The sequence below is a fragment of the Panicum virgatum genome, chromosome 2K, assembly GCF_016808335.1.
Source record: "Panicum virgatum strain AP13 chromosome 2K, P.virgatum_v5, whole genome shotgun sequence".
Taxonomy (NCBI): Eukaryota; Viridiplantae; Streptophyta; class Magnoliopsida; order Poales; family Poaceae; genus Panicum; species Panicum virgatum.
This window is the reverse complement of record NC_053137.1, coordinates 3,701,980-3,718,043: the sequence shown is the minus strand read 5'-3', so window position 1 is coordinate 3,718,043 and position 16,064 is coordinate 3,701,980. Positions and strand designations below refer to the sequence as shown.

Sequence of the window (16,064 nt, the reverse complement as noted above, 5' to 3'; positions counted from 1 at the left end):
ACACATATTGTGCTACAAGCTGCAATACCTAAACTATATGACACAAATAATTTCAAGCTTCAAAAATTATTTGACTCAATTATTTATGAAGTTCATGAGATTTAGTGTCCATTTTTAATTGTAATCATAGGAGCATATTATTTTGGTATTCTTTAACAAATCAGCACAGCCGCACAGGATTGCACCCATTTCCTTGAATAGAGAAAAGTTTACAGGCTGCACTAGGGCTACGCAAGAAGAGCGAACCCAAAAAGACAAAAAAAGAAAGAAAAAGAAGCGTAAAACACATGCTAGATGTATGGTGCCCCCATTGATCTCCTTAATTTTGTTTACGGGCTCTGTTTTGAGTATGTTTTTCATTAAGAGGGAGCAATGTGGCTTTTCTTGAGAGAAGTATAACATATGCCCTCTGACCATGTTGGATGAGAATGATTTTTACTTTTTTTTTTACTTTTGCTTTTCAGTGGGAAAATTCAGTCTATGAATTGCCAAGAAGATATGAGTAGTTCCATTATTATACAATGAAACACAATGTGACCAAATTGAATCCAATATACAGAAACTCGGGATTGCTGAGCACACCCATGTACATACATATACAAAGTACAATGACAAAACCCAAGACTCCTCCAACTAACACATACACATATAGAACCACACAAATCAAATGGAAGCCAATAAAGAAACTCAGCCAATCTGTTCATGAAAGTACAGCATCATTCGCAGCAAAATACTCGATCGAGCGGCGGCGACGCAACAATCAGACATCGGCAAAATGACCGCAGACAATCTGCGTGTCCACACACGAGCAGTGCGCATGCTATAGCTTGATTACGCCGAGGGAGGCGGCGCCAAGAACGGCACCGGCACGCCGCTGGGGATGGAGGGCATCGGCGGCAAGGTAACCTTGGGGACGGCGGGCATGGGAGGCAGCGTCACCTTCGGCACGGCCGGCATGGGGGGCAACGCCGCGTTCGGCACGGTGGTGGGCACCGCGGGCATCGGCGGGAGGGTCGCCGCGGGGACCGCCGGCACTGCTGGCATGGGTGGCAAGGTCGCCGCCGGCACCTTGGGAACTGGTGGCACGGTGACCGTTGGCACCGTCGGTACCGCGGGCACGGTTGGCACCGGCGGCTTCGGCACGGCAGGAATGCCGGGGACGACGGCCGCGGGAGCAGCTGCCGGCGCCGTGTCCGCGAGGCGGCGCGCGGCGTGGCTCGTGGCGCTGCTCGCGAGCACGAGCGCCATGACGAGCGCCGTGGCGAAGATAGGCGAGGAGGATGCCATGGATGCTCCTGGTCGTATGCTCACCAGTTGCTAGCTACAAATTAGCAAGAGGGCTTAAGAACTAGTTAGTGGCTGCTTTGTTTACTTCGAGATGCAAAGACATGGGTCCTTGCCTGGAAATTTATACAGCTTCAGAAGCTCAGCCCTACTTGGCAACTAACTACGAACGCGTGGCATTGGTTGTTGGCCTTCCGAAGCATGGGCGGCCATGGCTGCTACTAGGTGCTAGCTTCGCTGTGTTTGGTTGATCAGCTCACCTTCTTGTTGCTGAAACCACTTTGCCTGACGGGAGCTATTGGACGTACGGCTGCGTTCGGGTGATCTGAGGCAGGCAGGTTTGCAACTGCACAAGTACAACAACGATGGACGCAAAGAGTTTATACCTTTGTTTAGTCTAGTATAAAGTATGCTTGCTTGTGTTATGTTTCTCAACTGCCTTAGCCACTTCACACTGTACGGATCGGCGTCAATGACTTATTTCCCCACGTATGCTGTCTGCTGATGATCTTGACGTAAGACAGAATCGTCCCATTAACCAAATACTGGTTATCAGGAAAATTTAGAAATCATTGTGTGGGCCCATATGATTGTTTGCCTGAGATCAACAGAAACCCTAATCAAGCTTAAGCACCATATATGCTCAGGCAGTAGTGAAATATATCGATTATAGATAAAAAAAAATCTCTGAATTTAATCGTTATACCCTCAAAGAAAAGAAAACTTCTTAGAAATATGTCTGAATTCAAATCAGTTTGAAGTTGTAAATCTATTTGACTCGTCAATATATCATAGGATGAAAATATTACTTTTTGTATTGAAACGCAAGAGAAACCACAAAATTATTTCTTTCTTCTTGTGAGAAAGAGTTAGTGTTGTAAGGCTCATCTTCAACGTAGTATTTGTTTTTCTCTCACGTTTCTTTTGAGCTTTAAGATCTGTAACCCCCTTGTACGTACTCTGCATTTTTTATTATTATACAAAAAAATTAGCCCGGGCCTCCCCTGCTGAATGCCGATCCGCTCAGAAAAACATAGTATCTGTTTTCAGTTTTAGCCATTATTATGAACATATCTAGTTAGTTCTTTGTATTTCCATGATTCGGTTATGTTCTAAGTTTCTAATCTATCTTCATGGAGTATATCATTGCTATTATTCGGTTAGCCTCAAATTTAATATTCTTATTGATTTTACAAAATTGTTTAGAAAATGCTTATAAATATAGAAATATGTTTGCATTTCAAACAAAAAAACTCGCAAAATAAAGATTGCTACTTATATCTAAATGAGTTGATAAAATCCAATGGAACAATCATCCTTGTTTGCGCTAAAACAGCCATGAACATCTCAAAATTCTGTTAAATAAGGAGATGGTCAATTGAGTTAAGATCGATTGCCACAATCTTTCTGGCTGATGATGCTTTAGAGAAAAATTGTTTCAGCAGTGCTAAAAGAGAATGATTTAATCCACAAAGAGATTACCAGAGCGTCCTACGGAAATGCTGTCCACTTTTTAGATCGGTTGTTTCCTTGAAGATCATTTTGCTAATATGTAGTATTGGAGCCCAGATCTTTTTTTTTTAAAAAAAAAGAACCAACAACAGAAGTAGAAGCAAGGCCTAGACGGTTAGCGAAAACTAAGTTTTATTTGATTTATTATTTTGTACGGCACAAAATTTTTCCTGTGTGTATTAAAAAGCAGAAGGAAGGCCCAGAACTAACTAAGGACAACTTTAAGGTGAAAAAAAAACAAGTTCATCATTTTGAGTTAACATCTAATATTTTGCTCTACCATACAACACAGCAAGTTAATCATAAACTTCTCTCTTTATCGGTACGGTAATGGTAATAATAATACAACTCCTGACCTCGTGCACACTTAAATTACATGAATCCTCATTAATAAGCGTGAAACCCTGCACATCAGTTATCCTCATTTTGGACTGCAATTACGGGTATATGACCCCCACATTAGCTGCACCATGTACATGCATGCTGGCCATCAGGCCATGCATACGGATGCTTCTTTATTATCTCGCTAATAAGCAAGCTATTACGGGGAGTAAAATTATTATCTCGCGGAGCCATGAAATATACAGCACCTCGAAATAAACCTCAGCAAATTACTCATCATCGCGCGCTATATGCGCGCGATCTCGATCAGCTAGCGCGCACATCCTGCAGGTTGATCCGATCCGATCCGTCAGTTAAGCAGCCGGAGCCACGTCGAAGTCGTCGTCGTCGTCGTCGCCGTCGCCGGTGTCGCCGCAGCCCTTGTGGGTGCCCTCCATCTCCACGGGCAGCGCCCACACAAAGCGACCGTACTGATGATCATCGTCGGACCTGGCCACAGCCATGCCTCCCACAGCCATGCCTCCCCTCGACCTGATCGAGCAAGCACCGAAGCAGGCAAAGCAGCAGAAAGGAGAGTGATGAGAGAGTCGGTGAGCAGTGTGGAGCTCACTGATGGTATGAAAAGCACGCAGCTAGCTAGCTAGGTTGCTGGAGGGTTTGGTGAGCATGGTGGTGCTATTTATAGCCATTGCTGATGCCTGCTACTAGCAGCTGCTTGCATTGTCTGTCTCTCCTCGCTGGGCGCCCGTGTTGCCACGTCGCGGAGATCGATCGGCCGAGTTCGTGGTTCAGATCCGGTAGTGAGCTAGTATGTATGGAGCTGATGCTTGAAGGCTAGCTCGATCTATCGGTTAATCTTGAGGAATATAATAATAAAGATCTTATTGTATCTGGGCAGATGGTTGAAAGATGACGACACACATATATGATGATATGGGCTTACGATCAGCTTTGCACAAGGCAGGCACAGCCGACAGGTGACTGTGTGTAAAGCTAGGAGCACAGATACCCTGGCCCTGCTTGGCTGTTATACCTTTCGGTTTTCCAAGACGTGCACCTCGTGATCCGACGTGGCTTCACGGCGTTGGATTGTCTGTGCCAGCTAGTTAATAGTTTTCCCCACCTTGGAAGGAGCTAGTCCATCAGTGCTAAACTGTTATGCGAGTGGGTAATTAATAATATTCTAGACCTAGATTAAAATCCACTAAGGCCTCCTCTAAAGGTATGAGCTAGTACCTGGCTCCGAGCACTCTAAGAGTACCTTTGCACGGGCGGATCGACGATGACATTATACATATTATTACATGACATATATAGTGTATAATTATTGTCTCTCGGATCGACGCGTGGGATGTGCCCTTACTTTAATCATCAGCTAATCGTGTCCTAGTAGTTGTTAACTCCTAATAAGAGATCTTGGAAAGGTTAATCGCATGGTGGTACGGTACGTTCATTAATTATCACCTAGCGCTAGCTTAGAGAGTGTTTGGTTCCGATCCTCCAGGTCTTATTTTAAGCCCTGTCATATCAGACATTTGGATGCTAATCAGAAGTACTAACCATAGACTAATGACAAAACAAATAATTTCATAATGAACATACCGTAAACATGTGATGTGATGTTACAGCAAACATGTGCTAATCATGAATTAATTAGGCTTAATAGATCTATCTCATGAATAAGCTCTGGACTTATGCAGTTAGTTTTATAATTAGTTTATATTTAGTCTTTCTAATTGGCCTCAAAGCATTCGGTGTGACATGGCTTAAAATAAATCCCATAAAATCAAACACCTCCTTAGTCTCTTTCATGTCGCACGTGCGCGCGCGCGACTGCAAGTGCCAAGATTTAGCCGCAGGTTAATGAAGACGCATGCATGTAATGTAATCAAGCACGATGAATGCCGTGAGAAAAACTGCCAGAGAGGAGGCAATGCACAGGGGATCAGGCCTCCGGGGTCCTGGCGGCCACCGTCCGAGGTGGCGGCGGGGTCCCACTGGGGTTGAGGCGGTGCTCATGCCGGGCACGGTCTCCACGTGGTGGCGCCCCGCCATGCACGTTCCATGCATGCCGCCCGCGCGCGCCATGCTCATGCCTCCATGCACATGGTGGAGGTGGACGACGCGACAGGCCAGCACGAGACCCCACGGGATGGGCCGTCTCTCTCTATGCCTCTATGGGCTGGGCTGCGCGAATTCTGTTTGATAGCCCACGGGCATTCAGCGTTGCCGGGCTGCTGAATTGTTCCTTCTCTTCTTGCCACTCCTCTCCTGTCCTGTGCTCTCTGCTGGAAGCAGCAGGTTGCTGCGTACGCTGATTTGTGCCGCAGAAAAATATATTGAAACATAAAAGCCAGACACTTGCATTTTGAGGTCGCTACAGCTCCCAAGAAGAACCTCGTTTAATGCGCTGTTTTCGAAGCTACTAAAGCATTACTGTAGTGCATTACACAAGCAAGTACTTTCAGCACTGTACAGGCATCGAGTTGGTTTCAGGAAACCGCAGCTGGCTGCGTACATGCAGACAGGCGTATCAGTGGACCAGCCGTCCACCCCAGCAGATTATGTTACACAGGCAGAGCAGATCGAACCAACCAGCTAGTCGCTCTTCCTGGCCTTCCCTTTGCCGAGGACGCCCTTGCTGCCGAGCTTCTGGTACTGCTTCTGCAGCAGGCCCAGCATGCTGCACAGGAACTCGTCCACCTGGTCCTGGTACTTCTCGTACAGCACCGGCAGCGTGTGCGCGCACACGAACCCTGAAAACCAACGCATCGAGCAGCGATCGATTACTGAATGAAACACAATCGGTCACATCGTGAATCTTCAGACTCAAATTGTCAGAGACAAGGAGATCGAGCGAGATCATCACGGGCTCCCTGCAGCCGGCATTACCGATGTAGATGACCGTCAGCAAGTTGCAGAAGCTCCCGACGACCGCGGCCGCGAAGAACACGGCGATCACCTGGAAAAAAAGAGGAATGGAAGGAGGGGGTAAACGCCCTGCCCAGTCTGATGCTGTCAGAAATGCAGGCACGTTCAGTTCAGCCGGCCGGCCACTTGGCTTACGATGAGGAACCGCCTCAGGTCCCTCCCGCAGGAGATGTCCTGGAGCGCGCCCAGGGCCCGGTTCACCTGCGCGCCGGCGGCCCTGCCAGCGTCGGCCAACACCTCCTCCGGCACCTCGAGGCGGGGCACGTTCGAGGCGAGCGCGGACCAGGCGAGCTGCACGGCCATGCCGAGCACCAGCGCGAAGCTGGCGATGGTGAGCAAGTGGTAGTCGAGCCACTCGAACAAGACCCAGGCCAGCGTCGCTGCGCCCAGCACGCTCGACGAGATCTTCTTGTTCCGCCACAGAAGCACGTCGGCGGACTTGCCGCCGCCCAGGACGTGGTGGACGGACTTCTTGCCGCCCTGCCCGCCGCCGCCGAACAGCTTCCTGGCCTGGTCGGAGATGGAGCCCTCGCCGTCGTCGAACCTGACGGACTTCTTGTTCGGGAGGTTCTCGGCGATGGCGTCCATGATGTTGCTCATCATGTCCCCCGCCGCGTTCTCTGAACGCTCCGCCATCTCTACTTCAGTCAGTGTCCTGATTCATCAGCAGATAGTATTTCAGTAGATTCAGAGCCATAGCCCATAGATGAGGTCTATGTTAATTCAGACCACCTCAAACATGTAAATTTTGTGGATGAGGACTACGGAGAAAGGCCAAAAAGCTTTGCTAAATCCATTAAAAAAAAGAAGAAGCTCACAACTGGTACTGGATAGAGTGACTAATTCATCGAGAAATTGAATAGAATTCACAGCGTGTAATCTCGACACTAAATTAACCGTCTGAACCTTGAACAGCTCAGCCTGCCTTTTCGTCAAGCTACACCAAGGAATAACTCTACTTTATTGATTCATGTGGAAAGGTAAAGCAAAGCAGACAGCAACCAAGCAAAGCAGAGAGGGGAAAAGGCTACAAATTGACCGCATAAGAGAGATGAAACTTACTTACCTCGGTGATAACTGAACTGAAATTGGAGTTTCAGTGCTTGATCTTCCGGGATGATCAATCAGGCAAGCTGCTAGCTATCGGAGTTTTTTTTTTTTTTGACAGGATATCGGAGATTGTTCAATGGCCAGATGGATAGAAGCTGATTAGAGAAGGAAGGGGAAAGGCTGGTAGTTGGGGGAAGAAGCAATTGGTTCATCGAAAGGGACAGTGGGCCATGGGACCTGCTAGCCTGATTGGGCTGTGTGTGTGTGGGCTGGGCTCACAGCACAGAGCATCCTTGGAGCCACACATTTCAGAAGCCCTGGGCCATGCATGCCAGCGATATTTTTCTTCTCTCTGCTGCACATCCGCCACATGCTGTACCGACCCAGTTTAGGGGTAGGAAAGGGTCTAAAAATTTAATATAGATACTATAAAGACCAGATTTAAAAAGGTAGGATTTTTATTTTATAAAGTTTTAAGCTAAAAATATATTCCAACCTAGTTGTAGTGTGAAAAGACAAAAGTAGAGCTATGATTCATTATATCACCATCTCTATTTCTATGGCATCACAGTCTACTTAGTACTTAACTGCTTAAGTTAGGTTTAGGATTCGCAACCGAGTGGCAACGGGGGTACCGACAGCAGATGGGACAAGAGCGGCACGGGGAGGGGGCGGGATAAAGGAGTTTGAGAAAAAAATAAAGAAAAAAAGATTGTGAAAGTGAATATGTTGGAGAATATTTTTTTATCTATCAAACCCTTATAGCCAGAAATGTAGGGAAGAGGATTGGTTTTCTTAATCTGTTAAAAACTTGGAGTTGCTCTAAAAAAGAAAGGAAACGTATTTATTGATATTTGTGTTAAGAGCATGATTGGATCATAAACTTGTCCAGCTATATCCAGTGGCAGATGCAGATTTAAAACCTTGGGGGGCTTGGTTTTTCCTTCTTCTCATCTCTACTCATTTCTTCATCTTTTTTCTCTTTTATTCTCATCTTTCTCCTTTTGGGCAGGGGGGGTAGAGCCCCCCTAGCCTGCCCTGTAAATCTGCCCCTGCCACCGCCATTTGTAACTTAATGAGCTCTGCAATGCGATATATGTAAGGATCACCGGGGTGTCCGACCCTAGAGGGGGAGGGGGTGAATAGGGTTGCTAATCACTTTCTATCCTAGGGCTCAATCTATTTGCATGAGATAAACCTAACACGTCCTATACATGCTAGTTATGACTAAAATTTATCTATGCTACTCTCTACTTACCCCTAAAAGACTTGCAACCTATAGCCAATCCTAATCAAACTAACTAGGAAAGTAAAGACACGCAAGATAGAGTAAATGCGGAAACGTAATATGGTAAGTAAAGAGGTAAGGGAGAGAATATGCAAACTCTCGTGAAGACACCAAGACACACGATTTAACGTGGTTCGGTTAGGACACCAAGTCCCTCCCTACGTCCACGGCCACTTGTCCAACACGAACAAGTGTGATGCCAAGTCTCTTCGCTTGATCACCGTCTTGCGTTCGCCACCAAGGCTTCCGGCAAGCAAAGGCTAAGTGGCGCCAAGTCACCAAGACAAGGCCACCGCCACCGTCTCTCTCTAAGCGTCACCAACGGCACCGTCTTCACTATTGGAGCTTCTCACCAAGAGGGGTCTCCTTCCCCGCACAAAGTGTTATTGCCCCTCCACACCAAGTCGGAGGGTCACACGATGAGTACACGGTTGCTTGCCGCAGCAAGACTTTGCTCAAGGTTGATCTCACAAGATCAAGTCCTCCCAAGCACTAAGCTATTCTAAGCTTGAATGTGGCACTAAGCTCAATATGGTGGATGGAGTTGATGTTGATCTTCAATAGAACTTCCAGAGTCTCCAACCCAGCATAAATGACCCGGCCTTGGGGGTATATATAGGCAGCACAAGCAAATATAGCCGTTGGAGAAAAGCTGCCAGAAAAATACTTAACGCCGGTTAATCCGACGCACCTCCAATAGCCATCGTCGGTTCAACCGGTGATACTAAACTGCCCGCGTCAAAAACTAGCCGTTATGTGTACGGGCAATCAACCGATGCTGCGTCGGTTTAACCGGTGAGTGTAGTTGTCCTGTGAACTCTGAAAAACCAACTCTCTGGACAACTGCACCGACGTTCACCAAGACCCAATCGTCGGTTCATCCGGTGTATAGACCTTGCCTCAGCTTCTGGGTCCATTGCACCGACGTATTCAACTTCACTAACGTCGGTTCAACACTGTAGGTGCGGCCCTTCGGGCCTAGCTACGCCTATCTTCTCTTTTTGTCATCACTTGAACCTAAAAGCCTGAGAATGATCATCTTAACAATCATATTAGTCCAAGTATTGTGTTGTCTATATCAATCACCAAAACATTATATTGAAATATGGCATGAGAGGCCATTTTCGCTACAATATAGCTAGACTCTTTCTCCTCAAACTATCAAACGATTAGCAACTGATAGCTTTAGTGAATCCAATGATCATTGGATATGGATTCACTAGCTATATGGTATTGCAGAGCTCATTGGTGTGTGCTTGCTACAAATCTTGATGATCAGCTCATTGGTAGCAGCTTCTTCCGCTACCACCATGGTCATTCTTCTTGCGATAAACGTCGATTTCTGCAGGGCGTACCTGTATCTCACATGCAACCGGTTCAAGGTTTCTGTCGTCCTAGCATCCATGGCATGGTCATATATAGTTGCATCTGCTAGTTTCACATTCTGGCCACTTGTTTCACTTTTTGAGTAACTTCTTGTATTCTATCACATTCTATTGCAATTCTGCTTGAAAAATTTTAAAGCCACATATGGCAGTAGCGCGGGTGAGGGGGGCAAGAGCCCCCCTAGCCCCCTTGTAAATCCGCCCATGGCTATATCACTTAGATCAATGTACTTTAATATTATTTAATATTATTGTAGGTATGTCTCGTCTCCTAAACATGACTTCGGATGTCATATGGGCCCTATGTATTCATAATAATTTCGATATTTTGTTTGGTAATTCAAGGTGTTCATATCTATATTTATGAGAAAATAAGTTTTATCAACTTAATAGGATACTTTTTGTAATTTCTACACATGTGCTATATTATGAAAATTAAAAATTAATACATTGAAGCTTTCAAATGATCCAGATGCAATAATTAAAGTTAAGTTGCATTGGATACACACAGACACCCAATTTTACAAAATATAGCTTAAATATAGCAAAATCACATTAAAATTTTAAGTTTTTTTATAATATATTCATATGTTCATTTTAAAAAGTCCAGTGGGATTAGTAGATGACACCTGATGTCAAATTTGATAGCTTAGGTCACATCTATAGTTTAAGAGTATATACATGGACCTAAATTCACATGCGTGTGCATCACCCATATGAATTTTGTAGTAAGGTCGGCCATTTCTGAACTTTCTATTCTAGGCTTATGAGGAGAAGGCTACTGCTATATTTAGCATGAGTTGCTTGTTGCATTCTAGAGCTATTTGCAGAGATTATGATAAGCTGATATATATTTCTTTATGTTCGGTTGCCATTTAGCATTTCATATATATGGCAAACCTCTGCACCTTGCTAAATTTAGCTTCAACGTCTTATTTTAGATTCTCATATATTTCTTCAACAGTGCCATGTTTCGTTTGCGGCCCTCCATTTTGTAGGGTTTGGAATCTCCTCGATTCCACAGGAAAGCCACCATGAGGTCTCTCTTCTACGTGACTTTCTTGGCCATTTTGTCCGTCGACCAACACCCTTGTGCATCCTCGCGCCTCCTCCTAGCTGCTGAAGGGCCTGTGATAATGCCAAATGGCCGGCCGCCGGCTCCTGCACCGGCGCCTGTTTCTTCTGCCGGAGTGCCGCCGAAGATCATTCCGGCAAACCTACCGGTGAACACGCCCGCCAACCTGCAGGACATTGTTCCGATGCTAGCTCCTCCCGCCGGCGTGCCGAAGACCATTCCGGCCAACCTGCCGGTGAACATGCCTGCTAGCCTGCATGTGAAGACGCCTCCCAATCTCCCGAGGAAGGTGCCCGGCAATCTGCGGGTCAATGTTTTGGCACCGGTTCCTCCTGCCGGAGTGCCGAAGATCATTCCGACCAATCTGCCGGAGATTATTCCGACCAACTTGCCGCCTGCCAACCTGCATGTGAAGAAGCCACCCAATCGCTCGAAGAAGGCTCCGGCTAACCGGCATGTGAAGACGCGAGCCAATTTCCCGAGGAAGGTGCCGGCCAATCCGCCGGTCAAGGTTCCATCACCGGTTCCTCCCGCCGGAGCGCCGAAGATCATTCCGACCAATCCGCTGGAGATAATTCCGACCAACCTGCCGGCGAACAGGCCAGCCGCCGATCTACATGTGAAGACGACGCCAGGCAATATCCCAAGGAAGGTGCGCGCCAATCTATCGGTCAACGTTGCGGCATCGGTTCCTCAGGCTGGAGTGCCGAAGATCATTCCGACCAGCCTGCCGGAGATCATTCCGGCCAACTTGCCGACGAATATGCCAGCTAACCTGCACATGAAGACGCCTGACAACTTCCCGGAGAAAATACCCGCCAACTTGCCGGCCAATGTTGTAGCACCGGCGCCAGTTCCTCCTGCTGCTGGAGCGCCGGAGATCATTCAGGCCAACCTGACGACGAACATCCTTGCCAATCTGATCCAGGTGAACACGACACCAAACCTCCCAGTCAACATTACGGCGCCAGCGCCGATTTCTCCTGCTGGAGTGCCAGAGATCATCGCGGCGAACATTTCGACGAACGTGCCGACCAACCTGTCGGCGAACATTACAGCGCCGGCGCCGGTTTCTCCCGTCGGAGTGCCGGAGATCATTCCGGCAAACATTTCGGCCAACGTCTCGGTGAACACGCCGGCCAGCCTCCCGGGGAACATGCCTGCCAATAACCTTCCGGCCAACGTGTCACCGGACGTGGTGTCCAGAATCCCGCCGGACTTGCTGGCCAAGCTTCCGGCCAACATCCCGCCGGACTTGCTGGCCAGCATCCCGCCGGAGACGCTGGCCAACATCGAGGCGTCCAAGGGCCAGCTGCAGACCAGCGAGCTCCTGGCCGCCCTGCCGGCACTGCAGGGCCAACTACCAGCGGGGAACCTGCCGCCGGAGGTGCTGGCCAAACTGCCGGAGGTGCAGAACCATCTGCCGGCCAACATCACACCGGAGATGGTGGCCGGCCTCGCCGCGATGCATCAGCAGGGGCAGCAGGGGCGCCCCGGGGCGCCTGGGAGCGCGCCGGCCGCCGGAATCCCGGAGATCCCCAAGATGCCGGACTTCTCCGGGTTGGCGGACATCTCGTTCCCGCCGATGCCGTCGGGCCCCAAGATGCCGCAGCTGCCGCACGAAATGTCGCTGTTTGGGTACGACGTCCCGATCCCCAAGTTCATCAGCAAGATGGTTGATGATGCCGAGCAAAACTGAGGCCAAGATTCTGCTCTGTTGGATGTCATCAATGGCTTCTAGGTTGTCACCTCTAGATTTGTCCAAGTTTCGCCGTGCTGCCAATGTGAAACATTTTGCAAATCTTTCTGTTTGGGCGCATGCAGTCTGGCTGCCAGGAAAGATGTAGTTTGATGGACTGTTCTACTCTTGTCATGTATATATAATCTTGGCTCATTTCTGAACCATCTGCAGCTTACATTGCAATGTTTTTTTTTTGTCTCTATTAAGATTTTAGGGGTTATTTGGATAGTGCTAAGGTTAAAAGTGCTAAACTTTAGCACTAACCTATCTAGACAGGAGTGCTAACGAAATGCACTAAACTTTAGCCAAGATTCAAATAACTTTAGCAAAGGTACGAGTGCTCATAGATGCTACAGTTTAGCACTAACTTTAGCCCATCCAAACTGACCCTCATGTCATTAAGGCTTTTAACGCTGGTTGGCGACAACGGTTACGACATTAGTCAAACTCAAACAATCCACCTGAGCTGACACTTCTTCGACGGTTCAGCACTTACTCTGAATTCAGGAAAGCACGTTGCGAGGTAATGATCAGTGACAACGATTGACGACGCTATGTGCTTGTGTCCACAAATCACAACTCAACTTTGGCACTTGCTAAGTAGTTTCTTCTTCTTCTTCCTCTTCCAATAATGGTTCCTAACGCGGTGTCGAGGAAGACTTCGACTTGTCAAAGTCAGCGCTGCTTGTCGATCCAATGGGAACGAGGAATCCATTGCAGCGTGGCATCATTCTCAAGGTTTTGGCAAGAAAAGGACGTGCGTACGGCGGAAGAGAAAACTTGAGGTAAACATTGGACGGCCCATTGGTCGGCGACGCCGATGGAAATTCTTGGCATCGTTGACTTCTGCTCCAGCAGATCCATTGTCATAGCTAGCCTACTGCGGCACTGATGTTCCTTGCAGTCCTACCCTGCATTCCTTGGCTGGCCAGGGATGCCGGAGATCGCAGATGCAGACATTGGTGCGTGATGAGCAGCTGTCAGTTAAGAAGCTTTAACTAATTACATATTAATTTCGTTCGATTCTTGCAGTGAGGGGCACGGTCATCCTCGCCGCCATCGTCGCGTTCCTGGGCGCCGTGTTCCTCTTCGCGTGCACGCGCCGGCGCGGGGCGTGCGCCGGCGGCGTCGCAGAGCTACGCGGTGGTGTCGGACCGCCAGATCCGGCACGCCACCGTCGAGCGGTTCCTCTGGGAGATCCGGAACGAGAAGCCCTTCCGGTTCACGCCGCGGCAGGTGGCCCGCTTCACGCGCAACTACTCCACCCGCCTCGGCGCCGGCGGCTTCGCCACCGTCTTCCGGGGCGCGCTCCCCAACGGCCTCGCCGTGGCCGTCAAGGTCTTCCACCCCGGCCTCGGCGCCAGGGCCGAGCAGGAGCAGTTCATGGCGGAGGTGGGCACCATCGGCCGGACGCACCACATCAACCTCGTCCGCCTCTTCGGCTTCTGCTTCGACGACGCCCTGCGCGCGCTCGTCTACGAGCACATGGAGCACGGCGCGCTCGACGCCTACCTGCTGAGCGGCCGGGGCCAGGACGCCGGCGTCGCGGCGCTGCGCGGCATCGCCGTCGGCGTGGCCAGGGGCCTCCGGTACCTGCACGAGGAGTGCCAGCAGAAGATCGTGCACTACGACATCAAGCCCGGGAACGTGCTCCTCGACGGCGAGCTCACGCCCAAGGTCGCCGACTTCGGGCTCGCCCGGCTGGTGAACCGCGCCGACACGCACGTGTCCGTGTCCTGCGTGCGCGGCACGCCGGGGTTCGCCGCGCCGGAGATGTGGATGATGGCCGGCGTCACCGAGAAGTGCGACGTGTACAGCTTCGGCATGCTGCTCCTCGAGATCGTCGGCCGGCGGAGGAACTTCGACGGCGCGGCGCCGGAGAGCCAGCAGTGGTTCCCCAAGCTGGCGTGGGCCAAGTACGAGGCCGGCGATGTCATGGACCTCGTCGCCGCTCGGAGCGGCGGCAGCGCGTTGGCGGCGGCGGGCGAGGGCGACGAGGCGCAGAGCAGGGAGATGGTGGAGAGGATGTGCAAGGTGGCGTTCTGGTGCGTGCAGCAGCCGCCGGAGGCGAGGCCGCCGATGGGCGCGGTGGTGAAGATGCTGGAGGGGGAGATGGAGATCGCTCCGCCGGCGAACCCGTTCCAGCATCTGATGGCGCCGCCGGTGGTGGCCGACCAGTGGACGAGGATGACGAGGAGCGCGAGCAGCGTTCCTGAGATTAGCATAGAGATTGCCTAGTAGCTTAATTTTGACCGTGCGCATGCTGTGATTAAGCATCGCAGTTGATGATCAAACGATGGCTAGTCTCAGGATGGCAGTGATTCAAGGCGCATCTTTTTAATTGCATACCAATCCAATTCAACTCTTCTGATAACACATGTATCTCTTACGTTTCAAAAAAATATTTATAATTTCATTAAGTTGTACAAGACGGCAAAACAGGATCGGCGGCGGCGGCGGCTGCTGCTGCGCCGGCGGCCGGCGTGTGCTGCTGGCGCGCAGCAAGCCACGCTGCGTGCTCCCTGGCGGCGCGCTCGAAAAGGTTTTCGTAGGCGGCGTCGCGCGCGAGGTCGAGGCCGAAGTGGCGCAGCCTCCAGGCGTAGGCGGGGTCCTCCCAGTAATTGCGCTTGTACATCTTGTCCGTCACCCTGTCCAGCTGCTCGTACTTGCCGCGCTCCAGCGGCCTCTTCCTCCTGTGTGCTGCTGGCAAGGCGCCGCCGCCGGTGTTCATCTAGCCCAGGTCGAGGTCTATGGACGCCGCCCTGCCCTGATCCCAGTTTTATGGACTGGATGGATCGATCGGAGTCGTATCCTAGTACGACGAGTCCCACCACCCTTGTCCGATTGGATTCAGCCACGACGATTCAATTCGCAGGTTGTGGTCGAACGTCTTGGCGTCCGGCCGCCGCCGCCGGCTGGATCGATACGCCCAGGTGCTGCTCTGATCTCACGCGCCGCGCACACCGTGATTGCAACATTCACATGGTGCAAATCTCAGCATCTCAAAAGTCCCATTGCGGCCTCCCCTCTTAATAAAAAAAAACGTGCCTGGCACGTTCACGAAAAAAGTTCTTATTGTATTAAAATTCAAAAAGTCTATTATATTGTGTATATATATACTATGTTTGATAAAATAGGCGAACGCAATTTCTTTTTTGAAAGGAAAACAAATTATACAAAGATGTGGTTTCCTAGCCTGTTTTATAGAAGCCTAGAAGTAGAACATTTTTATTTTTTTTAACTGCACAGTACAACTTACACACCCAAAACGCACGAACGCTCACCTCCTATGAAAGCATATACACAAACTTCTCTATAATTATCTTCAAAACCCAAGCCAATAAATTTTCGAGATTGACAAAGTCACCACATGCATCTCGTTGTCGATGGAAACGCCGCCTACCTCTGAAAGCACAAACTCCGTTAAATTCTAGAATGTTTGCTTCCACAGAAAAT

At 49.5% G+C, this 16,064-nt stretch overlaps 4 protein-coding genes across 5 annotated transcripts; 2 read left to right on the top strand and 2 right to left on the bottom strand.

The window, feature by feature from the left end:
• Positions 1 to 486: 486 nt before the first annotated feature.
• Positions 487 to 3,418, bottom strand: LOC120661541 (protein PELPK1-like). Its single transcript, XM_039940438.1, has one exon. The coding sequence runs from the start codon at positions 1,285 to 1,287 to the stop codon at positions 832 to 834; it is 456 nt and encodes a 151-aa protein (XP_039796372.1). The 5' UTR covers positions 1,288 to 3,418; the 3' UTR covers positions 487 to 831.
• Positions 3,419 to 5,504: 2,086 nt separating this feature from the next.
• Positions 5,505 to 7,405, bottom strand: LOC120661526 (reticulon-like protein B8). 2 transcript variants are annotated; one of them, XM_039940419.1, is made up of 4 exons: positions 7,136 to 7,405; positions 6,205 to 6,724; positions 6,031 to 6,100; positions 5,505 to 5,894 (listed from the first exon to the last, which is right to left on the bottom strand). In XM_039940419.1, the coding sequence occupies exons 2-4, from the start codon at positions 6,703 to 6,705 to the stop codon at positions 5,737 to 5,739; spliced, it is 729 nt and encodes a 242-aa protein (XP_039796353.1). In that variant the 5' UTR covers positions 6,706 to 6,724; positions 7,136 to 7,405; the 3' UTR covers positions 5,505 to 5,736. The 2 variants fall into 2 exon arrangements, with proteins under 2 accessions (XP_039796353.1, XP_039796361.1); XM_039940427.1 differs by having other exon boundaries at positions 7,132 to 7,377.
• Positions 7,406 to 10,826: 3,421 nt separating this feature from the next.
• On the top strand, positions 10,827 to 12,566 carry LOC120694957 (vegetative cell wall protein gp1-like). Its single transcript, XM_039978296.1, has one exon. It carries the CDS (start codon positions 10,827 to 10,829, stop codon positions 12,564 to 12,566), a length of 1,740 nt encoding a protein of 579 aa, XP_039834230.1.
• Positions 12,567 to 13,364: 798 nt separating this feature from the next.
• On the top strand, positions 13,365 to 15,028 carry LOC120661516 (G-type lectin S-receptor-like serine/threonine-protein kinase At1g34300). The gene is made up of 2 exons (XM_039940410.1): positions 13,365 to 13,570; positions 13,641 to 15,028. The coding sequence occupies exon 2, from the start codon at positions 13,992 to 13,994 to the stop codon at positions 14,844 to 14,846; it is 855 nt and encodes a 284-aa protein (XP_039796344.1). The 5' UTR covers positions 13,365 to 13,570; positions 13,641 to 13,991; the 3' UTR covers positions 14,847 to 15,028.
• Positions 15,029 to 16,064: the final 1,036 nt, after the last annotated feature.

Coding starts and splice junctions, on each gene's coding strand:
- LOC120694957 (XM_039978296.1), top strand. CDS start 10,827: ATGAGGTCTCTCTTCTACGTGACTTTCTTGGCCATTTTGTCCGTCGAC.
- LOC120661526 (XM_039940419.1), bottom strand. CDS start 6,705: ATGGCGGAGCGTTCAGAGAACGCGGCGGGGGACATGATGAGCAACATC. Junction 6,101..6,204: donor ACCTGAGGCGGTTCCTCATC/GTAAGCCAAGTG, acceptor CTTTTTTTCCAG/GTGATCGCCGTGTTCTTCGC. Junction 5,895..6,030: donor GCTGACGGTCATCTACATCG/GTAATGCCGGCT, acceptor GTTGGTTTTCAG/GGTTCGTGTGCGCGCACACG.
- LOC120661541 (XM_039940438.1), bottom strand. CDS start 1,287: ATGGCATCCTCCTCGCCTATCTTCGCCACGGCGCTCGTCATGGCGCTC.
- LOC120661516 (XM_039940410.1), top strand. CDS start 13,992: ATGGCGGAGGTGGGCACCATCGGCCGGACGCACCACATCAACCTCGTC.